General features: G+C 36.4%; 3 protein-coding genes and 2 pseudogenes across 3 annotated transcripts; 1 reads left to right on the top strand and 4 right to left on the bottom strand.

Moving 5' to 3' along the window:
- Positions 1 to 453: 453 nt before the first annotated feature.
- On the bottom strand, positions 454 to 1,305 carry LOC120160483 (putative acyl-coenzyme A oxidase At3g06690). Its single transcript, XM_039170896.1, has 4 exons — positions 1,164 to 1,305; positions 970 to 1,078; positions 792 to 889; positions 454 to 693 (listed from the first exon to the last, which is right to left on the bottom strand). The coding sequence occupies exons 1-4, from the start codon at positions 1,230 to 1,232 to the stop codon at positions 454 to 456; spliced, it is 516 nt and encodes a 171-aa protein (XP_039026827.1). The 5' UTR covers positions 1,233 to 1,305.
- A 1,273-nt stretch (positions 1,306 to 2,578) lies between these two features.
- LOC120160551 (putative acyl-coenzyme A oxidase At3g06690) lies at positions 2,579 to 5,327 on the bottom strand. The gene is made up of 3 exons (XM_039170951.1): positions 5,278 to 5,327; positions 3,006 to 3,132; positions 2,579 to 2,845 (listed from the first exon to the last, which is right to left on the bottom strand). The coding sequence occupies exons 1-3, from the start codon at positions 5,325 to 5,327 to the stop codon at positions 2,606 to 2,608; spliced, it is 417 nt and encodes a 138-aa protein (XP_039026882.1). The 3' UTR covers positions 2,579 to 2,605.
- A 118-nt stretch (positions 5,328 to 5,445) lies between these two features.
- Positions 5,446 to 8,714, bottom strand: LOC120160550 (U-box domain-containing protein 44-like; the record flags this gene model as incomplete). Its single annotated transcript, XM_039170950.1, has 2 exons — positions 5,446 to 7,416; positions 7,494 to 8,714. Coding segments are annotated over 2 exons (3,093 nt in total), but the record flags the coding sequence as incomplete, so codon positions are not given.
- A 3,415-nt stretch (positions 8,715 to 12,129) lies between these two features.
- LOC120160463 lies at positions 12,130 to 14,157 on the bottom strand (annotated as a pseudogene).
- A 932-nt stretch (positions 14,158 to 15,089) lies between these two features.
- On the top strand, positions 15,090 to 19,885 carry LOC120160497 (annotated as a pseudogene).
- Positions 19,886 to 21,508: the final 1,623 nt, after the last annotated feature.

Below are 21,508 nucleotides of genomic sequence, written 5' to 3'. Positions count from 1 at the left end.
TGCACTCGACTTGACTTAGGATTTTAGAGGATTCCACCCGACCTAATATTTTAGGTCAAAACTCGCATCCGATTGGACATATATGTAATCATCTTCGTTAGATATAATAAATATTTAATTAAAAAATAAAAAAGAGTATTATTATTATAATTATATCTAAATATATCAGAAATAATTATAATATTATGTTGAATCGGGTTGGATTTTTCCACCATAAACCCTAATCTAACCTAATCCCATCCTATAAAAGAAATCTGACATGAACAAAATCCGGATATTCAAAATTAAGAATCGATCCGATTAAATCGGATTGAGTCGAAATTAGTTGGATCGGAGTAAAATATGCATCCCTAGTTAGTATATCAAATGATTATCCATAGTATTTGGAATTTTGTATGTAAATGACAATGAGTAGGAGAATACAACAATAGGTGAAATGCATACGTTCGGAGCTTAAACCGAAGAGTAGGAGTTTGCCTCGATCCAGTTAAAAGCTACAGGGCCTAGAAAAGCGCCGGGGATGCCGAGCGAAGTGACCGAAGCGAGAGCATGCGGTCGAAGTTCGTGGCAGAGTTTCGCTATTTCTCTCCTCACATCGGCACAATTGTCGATTGATAGGTACCGGTATCGGAGATATGAAACATCTTCGATACATGTTAAGGCATATAATGATCTCAGTGTACGTAGGATATCCTGCAGAATAAGGTCATTTTGATTTTGTAAAGTCGGGTGGGGTTTCGAAATGGCTGGCCAAGTCATTCAGATTAGGAGAAACATTAGATGATGTTAACCTTCATTGAACCAGAAGGTAGAGTTGCTTCTGCCTCGATAACTGTTTGACATATTGCTCGATCGGAGAAAGTTCTGCTCAAATCCTCTGCTAGCTGATAACACCGGTGTGCAAGAGTGATGGTGAGAATTAGGTTAAAAGGACTTACAAAAACGATAGCAATTCAGACGAACAAGTGTGTTTCCTAAGGAAGGCCTGCTGGGTACTTTCTCCTTTGGCTTCACGTTTTGCGACGTCCGCAACGAAACGATTTGAAAGATCCCTCTCCCTTGAGCACAAGGCATCCATCTGGTACGTGACATTAGTTAGAGACCCCCACGGATATTAATATGGTATGTCACGAACAGAAGAACTGATGATACTAGTATAATACCTGGAACCGACTGCATCGGAGGGTCGTGCTAGTAAGCAGTGATGGAATGACAGGGCAGGGTTCATTCATGTGTTCTAGCCAAGACCCTTGAAAGCCTTGTTTCTTTTCTGAGCTGCCATGTATTCAGCAAAAAGAGAATTGCTGACCTGCTGCATCAGAAGTCACTTGCACATCATATTCGCCTTTCAGATGACGGACACGATTGTCGGTCTTGAATCCTTGTCCTCCACAAGCTTCACAACATTCCTAAACCATTCGACAATCGAACCTCTGTAATGTCACTTATGGTTAAAACCATCCAACTTAATCCAGGATCGTTCACCTGAAGTATTTACATGTTATTCCAAGGGAATGTAGCTTTTAACGAACTCAAAACTATATGAATGGTTTTGTTCGACACATATAGCATCTTCAAGTAAATTGCTGCAAAACTCATAGCATAGCTGCAGATATAAAAGCAAATAAATGGAGCAATTATCAAAACCATCTGTTCTAGATCCATGCAAAGGATGGCATGGTGAGTCAAGCTAGAAGTATTGTAGTCGGGAGCGAATTACACAAGACAAACCGTCGATGCCCTTAGAGGGATGAGTAGTCGTCGATGACTCGGATAATCTAGCAATAAGACCTAGGGTTCATTTGGTTTGAGGGAAAAGCCTGCCTTGTTAGTGCATACCTAATGGCAATTGCTAAAGCAACCTACATGGGAGAGCAAAGACATGGTGTTAATATCAGGCCACCCACACCCGAAAAGACACGATGTTAGTCAATATGACTGTTTGTAGATCGAAAGGCTAAATATATCTGATAATCAAACCTTTAATTTTATCACATCATCATTCACTATAAATTATTATGTTAATATCATGGTTTGGATTTTGATTTGTTTCATGCAGTGAGGTTCTTCCTGGTTGCTGATTTATTAATCTATTTTACTTATTTTTCTTGTTGTGCAGTATGGCTAATCATAAAAAAATAAGGGGGAAATGATTACTTTGACTAATCATAAAAATCTAGAAATTAAAAAAATTTGGCGGTAAATTAGATATAAAATCATTCTTTAAGGACCTATTGAAATGTTTTAATAATAATTTAAAGATAAAACTAAATATTATTCTTTTTGTTAACGTCGTCACGTCGTCAATTTAATATAGATAACAGTACAATGATCATTTTGTTACAAATAAATAACATTGGTGAACAATTTGTTACAAATCGATAATACTAGTGACCAATTTGTTAATTCTGAAACTTCTATGAGGCAAACAAAAACTTACTAAAAATTAGTGACTATTTGTGTAGTTTAGTTTTTTTTATTCAGGAGAGATATATTGTACTTACTAAAGCAAATGTTCAGATTTAAACTCGCTTATGAATATCCTTAATCACATTGGTGGAATACATCATTGTTCTGATGATGAAATGCATACGTTTATCGGAGCTTAAACCGAAGACCAGGAGTTTGCTTCGATCCAGTTAAAAGCTATAGGGCTTAGAAAAGCGTCGGGGATTCCGAATGAAGTGATCAAAGCAAGCGCAAGCGGTCGAAGTTCGCTGCAGATTTTGGTTATTTCTCTTCTTACACCGGCACCATTTTCGACTGATAGGTACCCGTATCGAACATGCGAAACATCTTCGAGACAAATTAAGGCATATAATGATCTCGGTGTACCTAGGACATCCTGCAGAATAAGAAAATGAAAGATAGTAATGAGGCCCTAGTAGGATTCAGCTTGGTCATTTCGAGCTCAAGCCATTTAGTTTTCGATTTAGTAGTCGGGTCGGGTTTCGAAATGGCTGGCCAAATCATTCAGAGTAGGAGAAACATTAAATGATGTCAACCTTCAATGAACCAGAAGGTAGAGTTGCTTCTGCCTCGACAAACGTTTGAAACATTGCTCGATCCGAGAGAGCTTTGCTCAAATCCTCTGCTAGCTGATAACACTGGTGTTCAAAAGTGATGGTGAGACTTAGATTAAAAGGACATAAAAAACAATAGCAATTCAGACGAACATGTAGTAGTTTTGACCAATCTGTTACTTTAGAAATTTCAATAAGGAAAACGAAAATTTACTCAAATATTAGTAGTTATTTGTGTAATTTGTCCTTTTTAATTTTATATATTTATTGTATCATATTAATATTCCGTTAAAACTTAACGATAGTTTACCCTCAATAACTAAATATATTTATTGTATGATATCAACATTTCGTCAAAAATTCGTACTAATCAATTAATAAAAAATTAAATAAAAGTTGACATCTAGTTATCACGTGTCCACTATGATTTGTTTATTTTAATATGTTTTTGTATCTAGTTTGAGATAAAGCAGTGTTCGCCGGTTGCCTTAAAACAATCCTTTTTCTTTATTTTTCTTTACTGACATAGCAGTACCTTCAATGCCAGAACTTGGTAACAGAGATTGAGTACCAACTTATTTTTTTTTTAAAAGTAAGAGTTTAAATTAAGTTTTTTAAATTGTTTTAAAAGGTTTTAGTTTATATTTTTTCCAAAACAATTAGGATCTAACTATAATTTTTAAATTTTTGAGAAACTTAATAAGAATTTTTAAAAATTATGGGAGGGGTTTAATTAAGAAATAAAAAATAAAATTAATTTGAATTTCTAAAAATTTTAGAGACTAAATTGATTTTTTTTTTAAATTTTTTAAATTTTGAGGGGCCATGACGTCCTCTAGTCTAAGTTATATTCCGCCTCTGACCACCTTTAATATTGATCATCTATCGTCTGTTTTCTTTATTTTTCTTCTATTTTTTAGATTGTATCTTTATTTTTTTAGTTTTCTCTAGTTTTCAATAACTTTATCTTTACGATACACTTTTATTTTATTTATCAATTATTTGACCTTTTTCGTTTAATATTTTTAGGGTTAGATTTAACATTGTCACGACTGATTAAGATGATGCTTATTTATTATTTTGTTGATCTTCTCTACTTTGGACCATCAAATTGGACGAATACACGATTTGTATTCGTAGATAGTTTTCTCACGACATTTGGTTTTGATTTGCGGTTGTCGATGATTTTTTAGTAGCTTAATCCCCTATTATGGTTCGATTGACGATGCAGACAGATTAGTTTGTATCTATATTTTCTTAGAGTTTTTTTATATATTTTAATCTTTGCCTTATATGGTCTTTCTATAATCTCGAGCGATTAATTATTTTAGTCATAAAAATATTTTAATCGTGTGTTTATTTTACGAACTTCGTTATAATTTTAAATATTTTCTCATTCTAATAAAACTAATTACTCTATTTGCATGAAAATAAAAACTATCACATGTCCACTTTATTAAAATAATAAGTTGTTTTATATTATTAATGATTGTAATATTGTTTTTATTTTAATTTTAACAAGATATGATTTTGTTAAAATTATTAAAATTTATAGACAAATCCATTAATTATTAATTTAAATAAGTTATAATTATATAATTATCAGATACTTTTTCTATTATTTTATAGAAAATTAAATATATGTTAGAATCTGGATTAGATAAATTTTATCAAGTTAATATTAAAAAATAAATATAATATAAAAAAATGTGATAAAATATTTATTGTTGTCTATGTTTTTTTAGAGCATTTAAACCGGTGAAATCACCCATATATAACCTTTGGGTTTTTAATTTTCAGTCTATTGCATCTACTACAGTAAAAGTAAATATAACATAACTACATACTGACTTCACTGTTTATCTTTGTTTCTTTTAATTAAGAATTCAAGAACAATGAAATTCGATCTAATTACAAACCGACTTCACTGCAACTCGAACCGGGGCAGTGAACAGAAGATGCAGGCGTGAGGGTTAGGCTGAAAAAAAAAGAGTGAAATGGTATTCTTCTTGAAGTAAAGGCATATTTTTGTCTTGCAAACCCAATCTCATGGGCTTCTCGTGGGAAATGGTAATTCTTCTTCTTCCATGCTAAGTTTCGGCATTGTCACATGTTAATGTCTCCTTAGGTATTTTATATACACGAGTGAAGAATTATTGCAATCTGGGTATTTGTCTATTTGCTGCATAATGAATTTGCTTAAACCTCAAATGATGCATTTCCTTTGACTAGTTCATGAAATTGCAAGAACTACATGTTTATATCTCTTTGATTCTGTTTATATGAAGTTATATTGTCCCACATCGTTTAGATTCTGTTTTATATGAGTATTTGATTCATAAATGCATTGCATAAACCTCAAAGTGATGCTTTCCTTGATCAATTAACGATGTCTCTGTTTTTGCGCATGTATATTTCTATCTGAAAAAAAAAAATGAACAGGCTTGTTCTCGGGTTGCATTCGGGGAAGAATCAATTACAGATACTGTACAAGTTCTGAATAAATGGACTTCAAAACCATTCAGAAATACGATGATTGCTCGGGGAGAACCTTCATCTGCTTAAGCACTAGAGCTACTTTCTTCCGAATCGCGTCCTCATTAAGCAGTTGGATGAGGATTCCCTCGGACCTCTGAAACAATTGTTGGCTAATTCGAGAGTGGTTTAGGATCTGCTGGAATAAGTCCAATGCTTTTGTTTTGGCAGGTAAGGATCCCTTCTCCAGGACCTGAAGGATTGCCTCGACACCTTGGCTCTCTACGATGGCGGCGGTTGCATGTGACAATGTGTTGTGATCTTCTAGCAGTGTTTCGAGAGCCATTAGGGCGGCCTCCGCGACACCCGAGTTTGTGTCGCTCAAAGTTTGCAATAGGGGCTTCACAGCATCGGCCTTGATGAGGCAGAATGTATGTCTTTGTGAACACACGACACCGTGGATAGGACATGAGATTTCTCTGTCCCCCGAGGCCGAGCAGCACCAGGACATGTTAGGGAAGAGATTCGCCATGTTAAACGGTGATATTGAATTCTTTTGCCTTACCCTGATGCTTGAACCAGAGCCTGACAAGCTGGTGGAACGGGACAGGTGTGCGAGAGCAATGGCTGCTCGTTGCTTGGCCAGTGAGTTGCCGGTAGAAAGCACTCGAACTAAGGATGGATATAACTCGAGCTGTCCCACTTGCCTCCGAAGTTCAGGCTTCGAGGGTTCTGTGTAGCGTAGAAGTGCAGCCAGAGCATTTTCAAGTAGAGATTTGTCCTGGTTATTGGGCGCTCCGATCCCACCGAATTCTTCATCTGAACTGCAAATCACTTCATGAATGGCTTTTAAAGTTTCCGACCTAAGGAGTATTTCATCGATATCAATATCATCTTTCGGAAGTTGGCTAATAATCCCTGCAGCAATTGATCTCTCTTCGAAATCCGGTGAACAAGTGAGGATCGATGCCAAGTTGTTGATGGCAGTTTCTTTTATGGGAGATGGTGGAAGTGGAACCCCATCGGGATGACCTTCAGACACACAGTATATTAGCTTCATCGCCCATCTTCTAACGAAAGGCAGGTTGCCATCGAGGCAAGAGAAAAGGTGGTTGATGGCATCTGCGTTAGCTCGTATCAGACTTCGAGTTGTCTCCGACTTATTACTAAGTTCAATCAGCAGGTGTAAGAATTGAATCTTAAACTGAGGATCGGATTTTTCCACAAGCCGCAAAAAGAGACCAACATTATGCTCGGACTGCAGCTCCTGCATCCCCTGGTACATCTGAAATTCTGGAGGCCGGCAAGCTTTTACCAGAAGAGCTAGAATCTCGGAAGCTTCTTGTTTAAGAGTAGGATCCGACCTGAAGGAGATGACATTAAGCACAAGTGGTATAGTCGCTGGGTCGGATAGGAATTGTTTTACCATCTTCGCATATTGGATGAGCTTCTTGACACATTTTATGCAAGCAGATTTACACGCCGGAGAGTTGGAGGATAGCATGTGAACTAGATTGTGAACAAATTGTTCGTCTTTCAAGTCATTTATGCTGTTTTCTTTGAGTTGCATATTCACCAATGCAGCAGCCATCAATGCTCGAGTCTCTTGGTGTCCGACTGCTTGGTTGAATCGAGCAACAAATGACTGATAGTATCCAGCTTCAGCCATCTTCACAACAAAGTGTGTGTTGGATGAAAGATTCCCCAATACACTTCGAGCTTTCGATGCAATATCGGGGTTCGAATTACTGTCCAAAGAAACCAGGAGTGGAATACAATCCTTGGTATTCCCTATATTCTCTACGAGAGCTTCGGTTTTAGAAAGTTCCAACAAGATGCCAATCATATTCGGATCTGTTTCACCGTTATAGATCTGCTTCACGATTCGGCGTACAGCTCCTGCTGCAACAATTTCTTGCTGCAATTCCAAGAAGGAACTCTTCAGACATTTGATATTCAACATGTTAAAAGTAAAAACACAAATCCAATTCTTACCTTATGATCATGGCAGTATTTAGCTAAGCAATAAAGGCATTTCACAGCTGCCATGGCGTTAAGCCTAGCATCTTTTAGTGATTCGACAAACTTCGGGATGAGCCCCTCCTTTGCAGCTCTCACAGCATATTGAGGGGTCTCCACGAGAACCTGCATATCATCCAAGGCTTCGTTTTTCCTCAGATGGTCATCGGAGTTGATTCGGGAGACTGCTGCTTGAAATCTCCAGTCCATATCATTTTTCTTCCATTCTTCTATTGAGGACCGAAGGTTAACATTTTGTGTTAGCTCCAAACTTTGAAGCTCTTCTTTGCAAGTGGGACAATCCTTCTTTCCACTCTCGAAGTATCTCCGTATCGCTTTCCGTTCGAAGCTGTGGCCACAAATGACTGCAACCGGATCTACCATCATCTCATTACACAAGGGGCATATGAAGGAACCAATAGGGTATTGCTTATGATATGTCAGGGTCTCCTCGCTTCGTGGACTCGAAACGATTTCAGTACTATACAACAACTGTATCAATTGGGAAAGCTGAAGCGCCTCAGCTTGTTTCTTTTGAACTTCCATCTCTTCTTTTTCCTGCTTCAGAAGTGCCAATTCATTTTGTACCAAAGATGCGTTAGCATCAGCACCAACGGCTTCGGCGATCTTCTCCAGAAGCTTTACAGCATTGTCTCGGTTTCTACTGCTTTGGGATACCGAATTCTCTATTTCCGCAGCAATCGTTTCGGTCGCTAACGCCACTCGAAACTCCATCGTATTCAGCTTATCAATAACCTCATCATTCATGCTCTTCAAGTTCAGTGCCATATCAAGATTAGCCAGCTGCAACGAGGAAATGGTTGAGGCAATATCTTTAGCTAGACCTTGCATCTGTGAAAGCACCGAATGAGAGTGAAGCAAGAACCGAAGACAGCTACCGGACTTATAATCATCGATTATCTTGCAAGCTTTTCGTAACAAGCCACTCAACTTCTCCAGTGCCGCCTTGGTAAAGTCCGATCCCCTGGCAGCTTCTATTTTCCAGACACTTAATGACCCCAAAAGCACGTCCAGCTCGGAAATACTCCTCGAAAACTCTCGAAAGCTGTCCTTCTCGATCATCACATCCCTCGTTTCCCTGGCGAGCTCCACCGTCTGAAGCGCCACACGGTTCCAGAGTTCTTGTAAAACCGCTCCGCCGACGTCCTCTATCCAATACCAAAGTCCATGAGGTAATTATGTAAGAACTAAATGCTTCTTTCCAACTACAAGCTTGGCATGTAGCAGACCTGTTAAAACCATAAGAAAAAAAAACCATAAATTTCGGTTCTTCTTATTCTATAAATTCAGGGTCTGCTTCATTTCCCCAGAAACCTGGAATTTCTCTCTTTTTCTCTCTCTCTCTCCCCCCCCCCTCTCTCTGTGTGTATATAATATTCAACGGAGAATCAGGGAAAGAAAGTGAAAAAAGTTGGAGAGCTAACTAGAATTTTGTTGTCAAATTCAACTGAGGAAGAATACCTTGCTTTTCCTGGGAAAATATTTTCTGTTTTAAACAAAAACTGGAAATTTGAGTTGAGGAGTTCAAGTGACAAAATGGGAAGATGAAGATTTATTGCAGTGGGGAAATGGGGAAGGTGTAAGGAAAATGTTTGAGAAGAGAGAAAGGTCAAAGGATGAGTCATGAAAGTCTCTGTTTCTTTTAACTCGTGTTTAGCGTACAGACTGGGGGCTCTAAAAGTTGAATTCTTCTGTTCTCCTACACACGGAGATGCCACGGCAAACCCCAGCCCTACCGGCCGGCTGGACAACGGGGGTATTATAGTTTAGTTTAGAGTCAATTCCGTCATATGTCCTCAAACTATGATATTCTTTTTAAACTAATCCTTACGCTTTTAAATGTTCCAATATCATCCCTAAACTATGGCTATCATTCTAAATTAGTCCTTAAACTCTTGAATGTTTTATTTTCATCCCCAAACTATATCCTTTGTTCTAAATTGGTCCCAAACTTTTTCAACATTTCAATTTCATCTGAAACTATATGTATATACTAATCACATTCCTTATTAATTAAAGGATAAACTACGCATTTAATACCTAAACTATCAATTTTGATCCGTTTCAGTACCTAAACTTTCAATTTTTTTGAAATCATGCCTAAAGTTTAGTTTTTTGCTTCATTTTAATACCTCGTCGTTAAGTTTTGAAAAAAATAAAAGTTTAGGTACCAAAACACGTTTAGTACCTAAATCATACTTAAGTTTTGAATTTTTTTTTAAATTTAGATACTAAAATGAATCAAAATTGATAGTTTAGGTACTAAACGCGATAAGTTTTTAAAGACGATGTATTAAAATGAAATAAAAAGTAAACTTTAGGTACTAAAATAGATCAAAATTGATAGTTTAGGTATTAAATGTGTAATTTACCGATAATTAAATTGTTAGACTAAGCTATACTAATATATGTTCGGAAAAAATAAAATGTAGGTTAAACTATGGGTTAGAATTAACTACATAATTAGATGAAATTGGGGATGAAATTGAAAGATTTAAAATTTTGGGACAAGTTTAGAATGAGATTCGTCTAATTTAAAACGAGTATCATATTTTAGTGATGAAATTAAAATATTCAAAAGTTTAAAGACTAATTAAAATAAGGGTCATAATTTAGAGGCATATGATGCAATTAACTCTTTATTATAAGGAGGAAAATTTATAGAAAATAGATTTTAAGTTGATGAGTCATAACATTCGAAATCAATTTAAAATTTAAATTATACATTTTGATTTAAAATTCAAATGTGAACATGTTACTTGACCTTATTATATAACTATTGTTTTGAGGTTTAATTATGTTTTTTTTTGTTTTTGTACTCTTCTATCTTTTGAAATATAATCTCACTATATTTATTTTCGAACTAAGGGTTATTTTTGTCATTGTAGTAAATCTAATTTATCATTTTCACATCTATCGTATTTTCGCATAAATTTAATCCTCAAAGTTGTTTAATTATATCATTCTAACTTAAACCCCTAAATTAATATCCATGAACCTGAAACCTGAAACTCTAAACCTTAAATCCTAATTTAAAACTCTTAATTTAGGGTTTTACATTTGGGATAGGGTATAGAATGATGTAATTTAACAACTTCAAGAACTAATTTGATACGAAAATACGATATGAGCGATAATGATAAATTAAATCTATTATAGGGACAAAAATGACCCTTTCGCCTTTTGAAAATTAAAGTTCAATCTATAATATTAATATTAATATTAATCGACTTTAGTTACATAATTTAATTTTATGAATATAGTTATGACAAATGATCTTTCACTTTGAAGATAAATGTTTTTAGTATAATATCTTATCATATTGTAATTGCTGAGTTTAATTACAACTAGAATTAAGTTGACATAAATCTTTAAAATATATATTACTTGGAATTATCTAAGATAAATAAAAAAAATCGAGATAGGTCTTTAAATTGATAGACCAAATTTTTTTATATTAATTTTTTCATTCATAAATTTTGAATTTAAGATTTTGTTCTTCTTATCACTTTAGTTGACAAACATAATTTTTTTACTTATAAATATAAGTGTTCAAACTCAAATTATTTAAACAATTCAATAAGTTACTTATAAATATAAAAGATTAATAAGTGATGAAATTTCATCACCCTGACCGATTCTACTTGTGCCGATGACCCGATTGGTTTACGTTACCAGGTACAGCGTTATCCTTTTGGCTTGTTCAACTATTTTTAATGTTATATAGATATGGTCTAATTAATTAATATTGGGGTAACGTACACAAATAGTCCCTTGACTATAGGGTAATATTTTATTAAGTTTTTTGACTATTAAAAATTACAAAATGATCCTTAGACTATAGGCTGTTACTTTGTTGATTCCTCCGACTATTAAAAGTTACAAAATGGTCACCCAACTATTTAATATGTTCCAAACTCGTCATTTTCCATTAAAAAATTGACAATAATCTGAGTTGGATGTTAACTTGTTGATTGATATATGATAGTTTTTTTAGATTATGGTATCAGATTTTATCATATCTCAATCATCAAATTATCATTCAACTTAGACTATTGTCATTTTTTTAACGAAAAAAGATGAGTTTGGAACATACTAAATAGTCAGATGATCATTTTGTAACTCTTAATAGTCGGATGAATCAACAAAACAACACCCTGTAATCGAAAGATCAATTTATAACTTTCAATAATCGAGAGACTTAACAATACATCACCCTATAATCAGAGGACTATTTGTGTAATATTAAACATCCAACACTAAAAACACTCCTAACTACTAAGCTTTAATTTTTTATTTATTAGTAGTAAAGTCACCATTGTTTCATTAGACAAATAAAAACGCGTTTTTTTACGTCAACTTTAAAAAAATCAAAATGCTTCGCGTTAAATCATTATCACAATTTTTTTATTAATTTAAAACGATTATAAGATAATATTTATTTTAAAGATTATCAATTATTTAATAATTAAAACTTAAAACACATTTTTTTATCAATCACAATCTTTTTAAAACCGAACCGAATTATCATGGCTCAAACATCCCAATAACCCGAAAGCCATGCCATGGTCAATAAAATGATTAGTAGCAGTAGCAGAAAGGGCCGAAGAGGAATAGATATTACCAGTAATCCCTGCAAGAACAAGATCCCTTACTAAAATGATGGAACCGATTTCGGTCTCGGACAACGATCTCTCGGTAGAACTTATCGGAAACATGTTTCATGAAACAATGACAGTCATAACAGATTCGAAGCGCAAATGCAACGGCCAATTTTTCACTATGGTAGCTGAGACTATGCTCCTCATCTTCGATGTCATGTAACACGTTGCTCGTATGGGGAGTGTAGCCTTTAACTCGAAGATCATCGATTATCGAAGTCAAGAATAGTTTGATTTCGTTGGATTTAGGATGTGAATCATCTCCCGAAACAAACTCATAAACCATACCATATCCTCTGCACTGAGCAAACTATAGCCAGGTTTCTTCCCAAGTTTCTTGTCCCTCATTGAATTTCTTACATTCGCTTTCTCATCCCATCTACCAACTCGATCGTATGCATTCGATAAGAGCACGTAATCACCATCGTGATTCGGATCAAGTTCGTAAATCTTCTCCTTTGCTTTCTCGGCCAACTTAAGCTCATTGTGTTTCACACAAGCTCCGAGCAAAGTCCTCCAAATGACTGCATTTGGTCTAGTAGGCATTGTATCGACGAAGTCAAAAGCTTTTTCGAGCAACCCTGCACGACCAAGTAAATCGACCATACAACCATAATGTTCTACCGTCGGTTCCATCCCGTAATCGATCTTTATACTCTCGAAAATGCCCTGCCCTTCCTCCACGAGTCCCCCATAACTACAAGCCACTAAAACACTGTTAAAAGTAAGCAGGCCCGGTCCTGACATATTAAAGGTCCTAAGTCAGAAGGTGATGACAAGAAGACAAGTGGGGGCCTATACCTAGATTTCTCTTATCATTAAAATGGAGCCCACTAAATTACTATATTTTTGAGTTTTTTAAATAAAAAAATTATGTTTAAATTTTTTTTAATTATTGGGCTCACTAAATTACTATATTTTCGAGTATTTAAAATAAAAAAATATGTTTAAAAATATTTTTTAATTATTAAACTTAAAAATAATTTTAAAAATGAGCCCCCTCTTGGGGCCTAGGCGGTCGCCCCCTAGCCTATGCTCAGGGCCGGCCCTGAAAGTAAGATGATCAGGCTTCAATCCAGCTTCTTTCATCTTATGGAACACTTCCAACGCTTCTTCACCGTGCCCGTGAACGGCCAGCCCGTTGATCCATACCGTCCAAGTCAATATATTTTTCACAGGCATGCCATTGAAAATGTTTATGGAATCATCAACAGAGCCGCATCTGGAATACATATCAATCAACGCAGTACTCAATGAGACGGTGCGATTCAACTCGGCTCTTGAAATATAAGCATCAACCCATTTACCCAATTCCAAAGCTCCTAAGCTTGAAACCGCTGATATTACACTAAGCATGGTAACTTCATCGGGCTTAAGATTTCTAGCCAACTGCATTTCTTGAAACAAGCCCAAAGCTTCATACCCAAGGTTATTATTTGCGAAACAAGAGATCATACTAGACCAAGAAACCAAGTCTCTGACCGGCATTTCATCGAACACGTCGAGTGCACCAGCCACTGACCCTATGGAGCCGTAGGAACTAATCAAAGCGTTTTGTACATAAATATCGGAATCCAAACCCAGTTTGATAATGAGCCCGTGAGCATCGTGACCTACGTGGAGACGGGCGCATGCTTTAAGGACGAAAGGGAAAGTGAAGTGATCCGGGTATACGCCGTCACGGCGCATTGTGGAAAAGAGTGAAACGGCGTGAGAAGGCGAGGAGTGGGTCCTGATGATGGTGTTGTAAGCGAAGGTATCGGGTGATGGAATGCGAGCGAAAACAGAGCGCGCATAGGGTAAGGATGCCGGGCCGGCGGCGGCGAAAGATAGCAGGAGGCGGCGGAGGGAGACGGCGTCGTTTCGGAGGCCGGTTTTGATGAGGCGAGCGTGGAACTTGTATACATTATTCATAGATGGATTGATGTAAGCATTTATTGGATCTCTCCTTGGTAGTTTCATTTGCTAGATTTTCAACGTCGATTGTACTTGGCTAGTTTCGTGTTATTGTTGCATGCATGAGAAATGGAAATTTACATGTATAATTATTTTAATTTTATATAAATTTAGTATAATTAGAGAAATAACTATAAATTAAATATAAAAAATGAAAATGTATTTGTCAAAAAGAAAAAATAAAGAATTAATCTCATTCATATATTTTTACTCATCCAACGATTCTATAAAACTAAAAGAATTTAATATTATATAAGTAAGAGTCCATTGACACAACTTGAATTAAAAACCATTTATCACTAAATCGAGTCAAACCAAACATGCATAATCGTTTAAGGATTATTTATGAGATCTAAACGGTAAGAAGATATGACGAAACGTGAGGAATAAATTAATTGAAAATCAAAATAATCAAATGAAAAGGATAGGTTCAAACGACATTTTTAATATATTTAGGTCATTCGAGTTAAATTTAGAAGAAGAAATTAACTAAATTTGAATTTCGGGTCGAAAAGTGTGTATTTATGAAATTTTGATCAACGTCAACAATTGTGGGTACCGATGGACGATGTGTGATGCGACTAAAATTTGATCAGATTTTTGATAAAATAGAAGTAAGATTTATATAATCATTTAAAATGACATTATTTTGGGAATTAATATAGTAACGACATTTTGACCTATATATTTACTTGGATCTATGTCCATGTCATCACAGTGATAGAAATTATTATACACGTCATCATGTTATTTCCAAGCTAACAACTAGTGATAAATTGAAGTGTAAAATAGAGTTTAGTGTTATAATCAAATTAATTTAAAGTTAAAGGGTTGTTTTGGTAGAAATATTAAAATTCAGGGTATTTGGAGTAATTTACTGACCCGAACCGGGCATGAAATCCTCCCTGGTCTGGCCTGACCGTCTCTTCTTTGATTTCCTTCCCTTACCTCTCTCCTTTACTTGCTTCATACAGTCTGCCATTAAAACTCACACAGCCCACTCTTAATACCGTTCCTGCTCGATCCGGCGAAAATTCCGTCCAAAATGATGCCGCAGGAGCTCCAATCCCGCTCCTTCCGCCCCTACATCTCGTCGTCGATCAGCGCCCCTTCTTTCTCTTCCTTCACCAACAATCCTTCCTCCGACGATCCCGACCCAAACCCTAACTCTAACCACAATTCCAAATCCAGCTACCCTTCCTTTCCCACTTCTTCCTCCTCCCGATCCCTCAAGCACTCCCGTTTTCCCCCTTCCTCTTTCGCCCATAACGCCCGACTCGCCATCGCCCTCGTCCCATGCGCCGCTTTCCTCCTCGACCTCGGCGGCACTCCCGTCGTTGCGACACTGACACTGGGGCTCATGATCTCTTACATCATCGATTCGCTCAATTTCAAATCCGGCGCATTCTTTGGCGTTTGGTTCTCTCTCATCGCTGCTCAGATCGCTTTCTTCTTCAGCGCTTCGCTTTACTATACATTGAACTCGGTTCCTCTCTCTATCCTCGCGGCGTTTCTTTGCGCCGAGACGAATTTCCTCATCGGGGCCTGGGCTTCGCTTCAGTTCAAGTGGATTCAAATTGAAAACCCTTCGATTGTTTTGGCTTTGGAGCGGCTTCTCTTTGCTTGCGTTCCGTTTGCCGCTTCTACGTTATTTACCTGGGCTACCGTCTCTGCTGTTGGTATGAACAATGCTTCTTACTATCTGATGGCTTTCAATTGCGTTTTCTATTTGGTTTTCGCGATTCCTAGAGTTTCTTCTTTTAAAACCAAACAAGAAGTGAAGTACCACGGTGGAGAAGTTCCTGATGATAATTTGGTTCTTGGTCCACTCGAGAGCTGTCTCCATACTTTGAATTTATTGTTTTTTCCTCTCCTTTTCCATATCGCTTCACATTACTCTGTGATGTTCTCATCTGCTGCTTCCATAAGTGATTTGCTTCTTCTGTTCTTTATTCCTTTCTTGTTTCAATTATATGCTTCAACAAGAGGGGCATTGTGGTGGGTCAGGAAAAATCTTCTCCAGCTGCGTAGCATACAGTTGGTCAACGGTGCAGTTGCGTTGATTGTTGTTGTGGTCTGCCTTGAGATTAGAGTTGTGTTTCGTTCCTTTGGGAGGTACATTCAGGTGCCGCCACCACTAAATTCTTGTCACCACTACCTGCTTGAGGAGGAGCTGGTTTTTATGCACTGGGAATGGTATCCTATGCATTTAGCTCATCGGCCTTCACTTGTTTGGCTGTTGTTGTCAGTGCTGCTGGTGCAATTGTGGTTGGTTTTCCAATACTGGTATGTATGTTCTTTTGTTGCCTTATTTGAAACGAATTAACTTAGCAACTGTTCTATGCATAATCATGATATAGGGTAATTATTTTGTTTTTATTCTTCACTTGTTTTTCCCACTGGTCATGTTTCACCATGTGTCTCTTAAAGTGTTTTTAGACGAGCATAGCAAGTTGAAAAAGCATTTGAAATGTAATACGGTATGCTGTCTGTGCACTTTAGTGATTACTCATTCTACTAGATTTTCTGAGGCTGCAGTGAATCACACTGAGAACTTGGTAGCTTGAATTTGCCTCTAGAATCTTTACTTACTGAATCTTGGTTCTTGTTCCATTAATTGTGAGGCAAAATAGATGATATTGGACATGAAGTTGGCTTCTGTTTGGGTATAGTTGCAAAGTGAATATCCAAGTTTTAGTTAGTTTTATATGCTTTAAGGATGGTTGAAATATTCCTAGGACGAGCTATCTTCTTGTTACTTGATTGTCTTATCCTAATTAGACTTGAACTAGTCATTTTCAAGTTAAGGGATACCAGAATTTTCTATGCTTTGGGATATTCCTTTTTCTTCATCTTTCACTAAAGTTCGTATTTGAATTTACACATTAATAAAACTATGCTTTTCAAAATTAAAATGTGCCATAAGTGTTGCATGTTGTGTTTGTTACAAACAATTGCATCTCTCTTTGATAATTGATATTCTTTGCCTGTAGCTGTAATATAATGAATTTTATCAAAAGATGGGGCAGAAAAGGGAAGGAACTCTTATTTTAATGTTTAGAAGTTTTAGTGGTGTTTACTTTATTTTGCAGTTTATTCCATTACCTTCAGTTGCTGGCTTTTACTTAGCTCGTTTCTTTACAAAGAAGAGCCTCCCATCATATTTTGCCTTCTTTTTGCTTGGGAGCTTGATGGTCATGTGGTTTGTGATGCATAATTTCTGGGACTTAAATATATGGTTGGCAGGCATGTCCCTGAAATCCTTTTGTAAACTTATTGTTGCGGATGTTGTTCTAGCCATTGCTATTCCAGGTTTAGCACTTCTTCCGTCAAAATTTCATTTTTTGACTGAAGTCAGTTTGATCAGCCACGCATTGCTACTATGCCATATTGAGAATCGGTTTTTCAGTTACTCGAGCATATACTATTATGGATTGGATGATGATGTAATGTATCCAAGCTACATGGTTATTCTGACAACAATGATTGGATTTGCACTTGTGCAACGATTATCTGTGGATCATCGAATTGGACCCAAAGCAGTTTGGATTTTGACTTGCCTTTATTCCTCAAAGCTGTCTATGTTGTTTCTTACATCAAAATCTGTTGTGTGGGTGTCAGCTATCCTTTTATTGGCTATTTCGACTCCATTGCTTCTTTACAGGTAAGCACCTTATCTCTCTCACTCACTCTCTAATTCTTAAATTGAAATTATGTGTCTTCCCCCTCTTTTTCTTTTTGTTCACTTTATAAACTTTGAAGGGATAAGTCGAGAACAGCATCGAAGATGAAAGCCTGGCAAGGCTATGCTCATGCTGCTGTGGTTGCATTATCAGTATGGGTTTGCCGTGAAACGATTTTTGAAGCATTACAATGGTGGCATGGTAGACCTCCATCTGATGGTTTACTTCTAGGTTTTTGTATCCTTTTGATCGGATTGGCCTGTGTACCCATAGTTGCTCTGCATTTCTCTCATGTCATGGTATGGATACATTCTGTTTTTCCCCACATATCTTGTCATGAAATATCCTTATTAGGTTGTTATCCGTTAGAAAGAATCTAGTTTTGTCTGGTCAGAAACGTAGTTGTTTAATGTTCATCCATGCTTCTAATACCTTCTCTCCTCCTAAAGCTCTAAACGGATAAGCTTCTGACTGATAATTGAGCGGGGAAAGAAATTAAACTATCCGATATTTGGCTTTTTATTATTGAGTTGAATGCCATAGATGATCTAGTGCTTGATGATTCTTTAACATGAATAAGAAATGATGGCAGTTTTATGCTTCATTGTCTTAAAAAATGTATGACAGAGTATTTTGTTTCTTTATAGAAAGTGTATAGTTCATTGATTATATTCCACTCTGGTTTATGCAGTCTGCAAAGAGATGCATTCTATTGGTGGTGGCAACAGGTCTCCTCTTTATCCTAATGCAACCGCCAATTCCTTTATCATGGACTTACCGATCTGAGATAATAAGAGCTGCACGCCAATCTGCTGATGATATTTCCATATATGGCTTTATGGCGTCAAAACCAACTTGGCCTTCATGGCTACTTATATCGGCAATTCTTCTCACTTTAGCTGCTGCGACATCTGTCATACCCATTAAATACATTGTGGAGTTGAGAGCATTTTATGCCATCGCGATGGGTATTGCTCTCGGTGTTTACATATCTGCTGAGTTTTTCCTACAGGCTGCTGTCCTTCACGCCCTTATCATTGTAACAATGGTTTGTGCATCTGTTTTTGTGGTCTTCACCCATTTTCCATCTGCTTCCAGCACGAAGCTCCTACCATGGGTGTTTGCCCTTCTCGTTGCTCTATTTCCTGTGACTTACCTATTGGAAGGTCAAGTGAGAATTAAAAGCTTCCTTGCAGAAAACGAATTTGATGGTACCGGAGAGGAAGAGAGGAATCTTACAACTGTACTGGCTGTTGAGGGGGCCAGGACATCTCTTCTTGGTCTGTATGCGGCAATCTTTATGCTTATAGCTTTGGAAATAAAATATGAACTTGCCTTACTTATACAGGAAAAGACTCTCGATAGGGGTCCAGTTAGACATAATCAGTTGGGTCAAATCAATTCAGGGGGTTTCCCTCCACGAATGAGGTTCATGCAACAACGTCGTGCCTCTTCCATGTCATCCTTCACAATTAAACGGATGGCTGCTGAAGGGGCATGGATGCCTGCCATTGGTAATGTTGCTACTGTGATGTGCTTTGCTATATGCCTGATCTTAAACGTTAATCTCACTGGTGGCTCAAATCTGGCAATATTCTTCCTGGCTCCGATATTACTGCTGCTCAACCAGGACTCTGATTTCGTTGCCGGATTCGGGGACAAACAGAGGTATTTTCCCGTTACAGTGGCCATATCTGTATATTTGGTCATGACCTCATTATACAGCATATGGGAAGATGTCTGGCACGGAAATGCTGGGTGGGGCATGGAAATCGGGGGTCCCGGTTGGTTCTTCGCGGTCAAGAATCTAGCCCTCCTGATCCTTACATTCCCAAGCCACATCCTATTCAACCGATTCGTCTGGACGTACTCGAAAACAACAGATTCGACGCCTCTGCTAACATTGCCTCTCAATCTGCCGTCCATCGTAATATCGGATTTGATTAAGATTAGGGTGTTGGGATTGTTAGGCATTATTTATTCCGTTGCCCAGTATATAATATCTAGACAGCAATACATCTCCGGATTGAAATATATTTAGACGAAAAGAAGGGTTTAGATGCTTTGATTTTGTACAATATATTTTGGCAATTTTCAGGTGAGATTTTTGTCTAAAATGAGGGTGGTTTCAAGTTCACTCTCTGTTTGGCTTATTTATTTGCTCGTGAATGCCAGAATCTTGACATTTTGATCGTTTAAGGCTAATAATTATATGGAGAGACTCACTAGCTAGTCATTGAATGTTTTTTCTTTTCTTGATTTAACCTTTCAGCAACATGTTATATACTCACTGGCTTATATGGTATCGTACTGGTGGACGTATCGTTTGTAATGATATTTTTATTGGTGTTTTCGATTAGGGATTGTCAAGGGATTGGTTTTCGGTTCACCCGAATAGGGATGATAACGAATTGAGTTGGGTTGGATTTTTGGTTAATTCGATCTTACCCAAAAAGTATATACTCTCCATCTGAACTATTCCTGACTCAAAAAATATATTTCATCTGACCCGACCCGGAAAAATCTATATCTCTCACATGATTCCAACTAGACTCGAAATTTTAAAGTATAAACCCAATTCGACTTGATATAAAATGAGGATTTAATTAAAAATAATAATATAGGGTATTTTAGCAATTATCCATAAATTTATTACTCTCGGGTTAGTTGGGTCAGGTTGAAGTTTTTTACTCTCTATCTGATCCGATCTCACTCTTTTATAAAATCTGACTCAATTGAAGCCGAAATATTTTTAAGAAAAATATGTTCCTATCGGATCAAAATCTATCGATTTTAAGTTATATTGCTATTTCTACACCTGAACTTAATCAAAGTATAATATCTTTTCACACATTATTCAACTTGAGTTTAGAAAAGTTCTATTTAATTTAAAACCTGATTCAATTTTTAAGATAAAATTTCATATCTCGGCTATATATATATATAATTTTAATTTTAATTTAAGGTTAAAGAGTTTGGAAACAGAAATATTTTTATCTTTTAACGAGTAAAATATTTAAATATTGTGGATTAACTTCAAAAATATGTTTAAATTATAATAAGATTTATAATTTAAAGGGTATATGTATTATGTTAAATTTAATAACTATCACGTTATATGTTATCAGTTTCTAAAAGTTGAACATTAATTTATAATTGTTTTATAATCAGAGGACTATTTTCGTATTTTATCCATTATAAAATTGTAAATATATTCATAATCAGAGAAATTATGATCTGTTAAATTCTCTTAGGTGACATTTGGTTGGCATTAATTCTTTGGAATTGGTGAGAATTAGAATCAAATTCCACTACTTTCCCATGTTTGGTTCAAGTTTTCCAAGGGAATTGAAATCCCTCATGGTTTCAACTTTCCATCAAAAGAGGGAAAGTGAATTCCATTAAAGAATAGATGGAAATCAATTCCCTTGTCAGAGGGAATTGAAATTTGACCATACAACTCTCATCAATCTTTTGGTAACTTATTCATATATTGAATAAAAGTATTTTTTTTTTATTTCGGGTCGGGACGGGTTTCTAATTTATATATTCGGGTCGGGTGAAACTTTATTTTGGTTAGGTCGGGTTGGTTTTTTTAAGTGTGATATTCGGGTCGGATCGAGTTCGGGTTTAGGGTGAAAAATATCCAACTCGAAAATATATATAATTT

The sequence above is a fragment of the Hibiscus syriacus genome, unplaced genomic scaffold (assembly GCF_006381635.1).
Source record: "Hibiscus syriacus cultivar Baekdansim isolate YM2019G1 unplaced genomic scaffold, ASM638163v2 tig00111392_pilon, whole genome shotgun sequence".
NCBI classification, from domain to species: domain Eukaryota; kingdom Viridiplantae; phylum Streptophyta; class Magnoliopsida; order Malvales; family Malvaceae; genus Hibiscus; species Hibiscus syriacus.
This window is presented reverse-complemented; position numbering and strand designations above follow the sequence as displayed.

What these genes read in the sequence shown, in the direction of transcription:
- LOC120160483 (XM_039170896.1), bottom strand. Translation starts at nt 1,232, where the DNA reads ATGAATGAACCCTGCCCTGTCATTCCATCACTGCTTACTAGCACGACC. An exon ending in TCCGATGCAGTCGGTTCCAG is followed by an intron (nt 1,079 to 1,163) that starts GTATTATACTAG and finishes GTCACGTACCAG; the next exon opens with ATGGATGCCTTGTGCTCAAG. An exon ending in TACCTTCTGGTTCAATGAAG is followed by an intron (nt 694 to 791) that starts GTTAACATCATC and finishes CTTATTCTGCAG; the next exon opens with GATATCCTACGTACACTGAG.
- LOC120160551 (XM_039170951.1), bottom strand. Translation starts at nt 5,327, where the DNA reads ATGTGGGACAATATAACTTCATATAAACAGAATCAAAGAGATATAAAC. An exon ending in AATCAAAGAGATATAAACAT is followed by an intron (nt 3,133 to 5,277) that starts GTAGTTCTTGCA and finishes TTTTAATCTAAG; the next exon opens with TCTCACCATCACTTTTGAAC. An exon ending in TACCTTCTGGTTCATTGAAG is followed by an intron (nt 2,846 to 3,005) that starts GTTGACATCATT and finishes CTTATTCTGCAG; the next exon opens with GATGTCCTAGGTACACCGAG.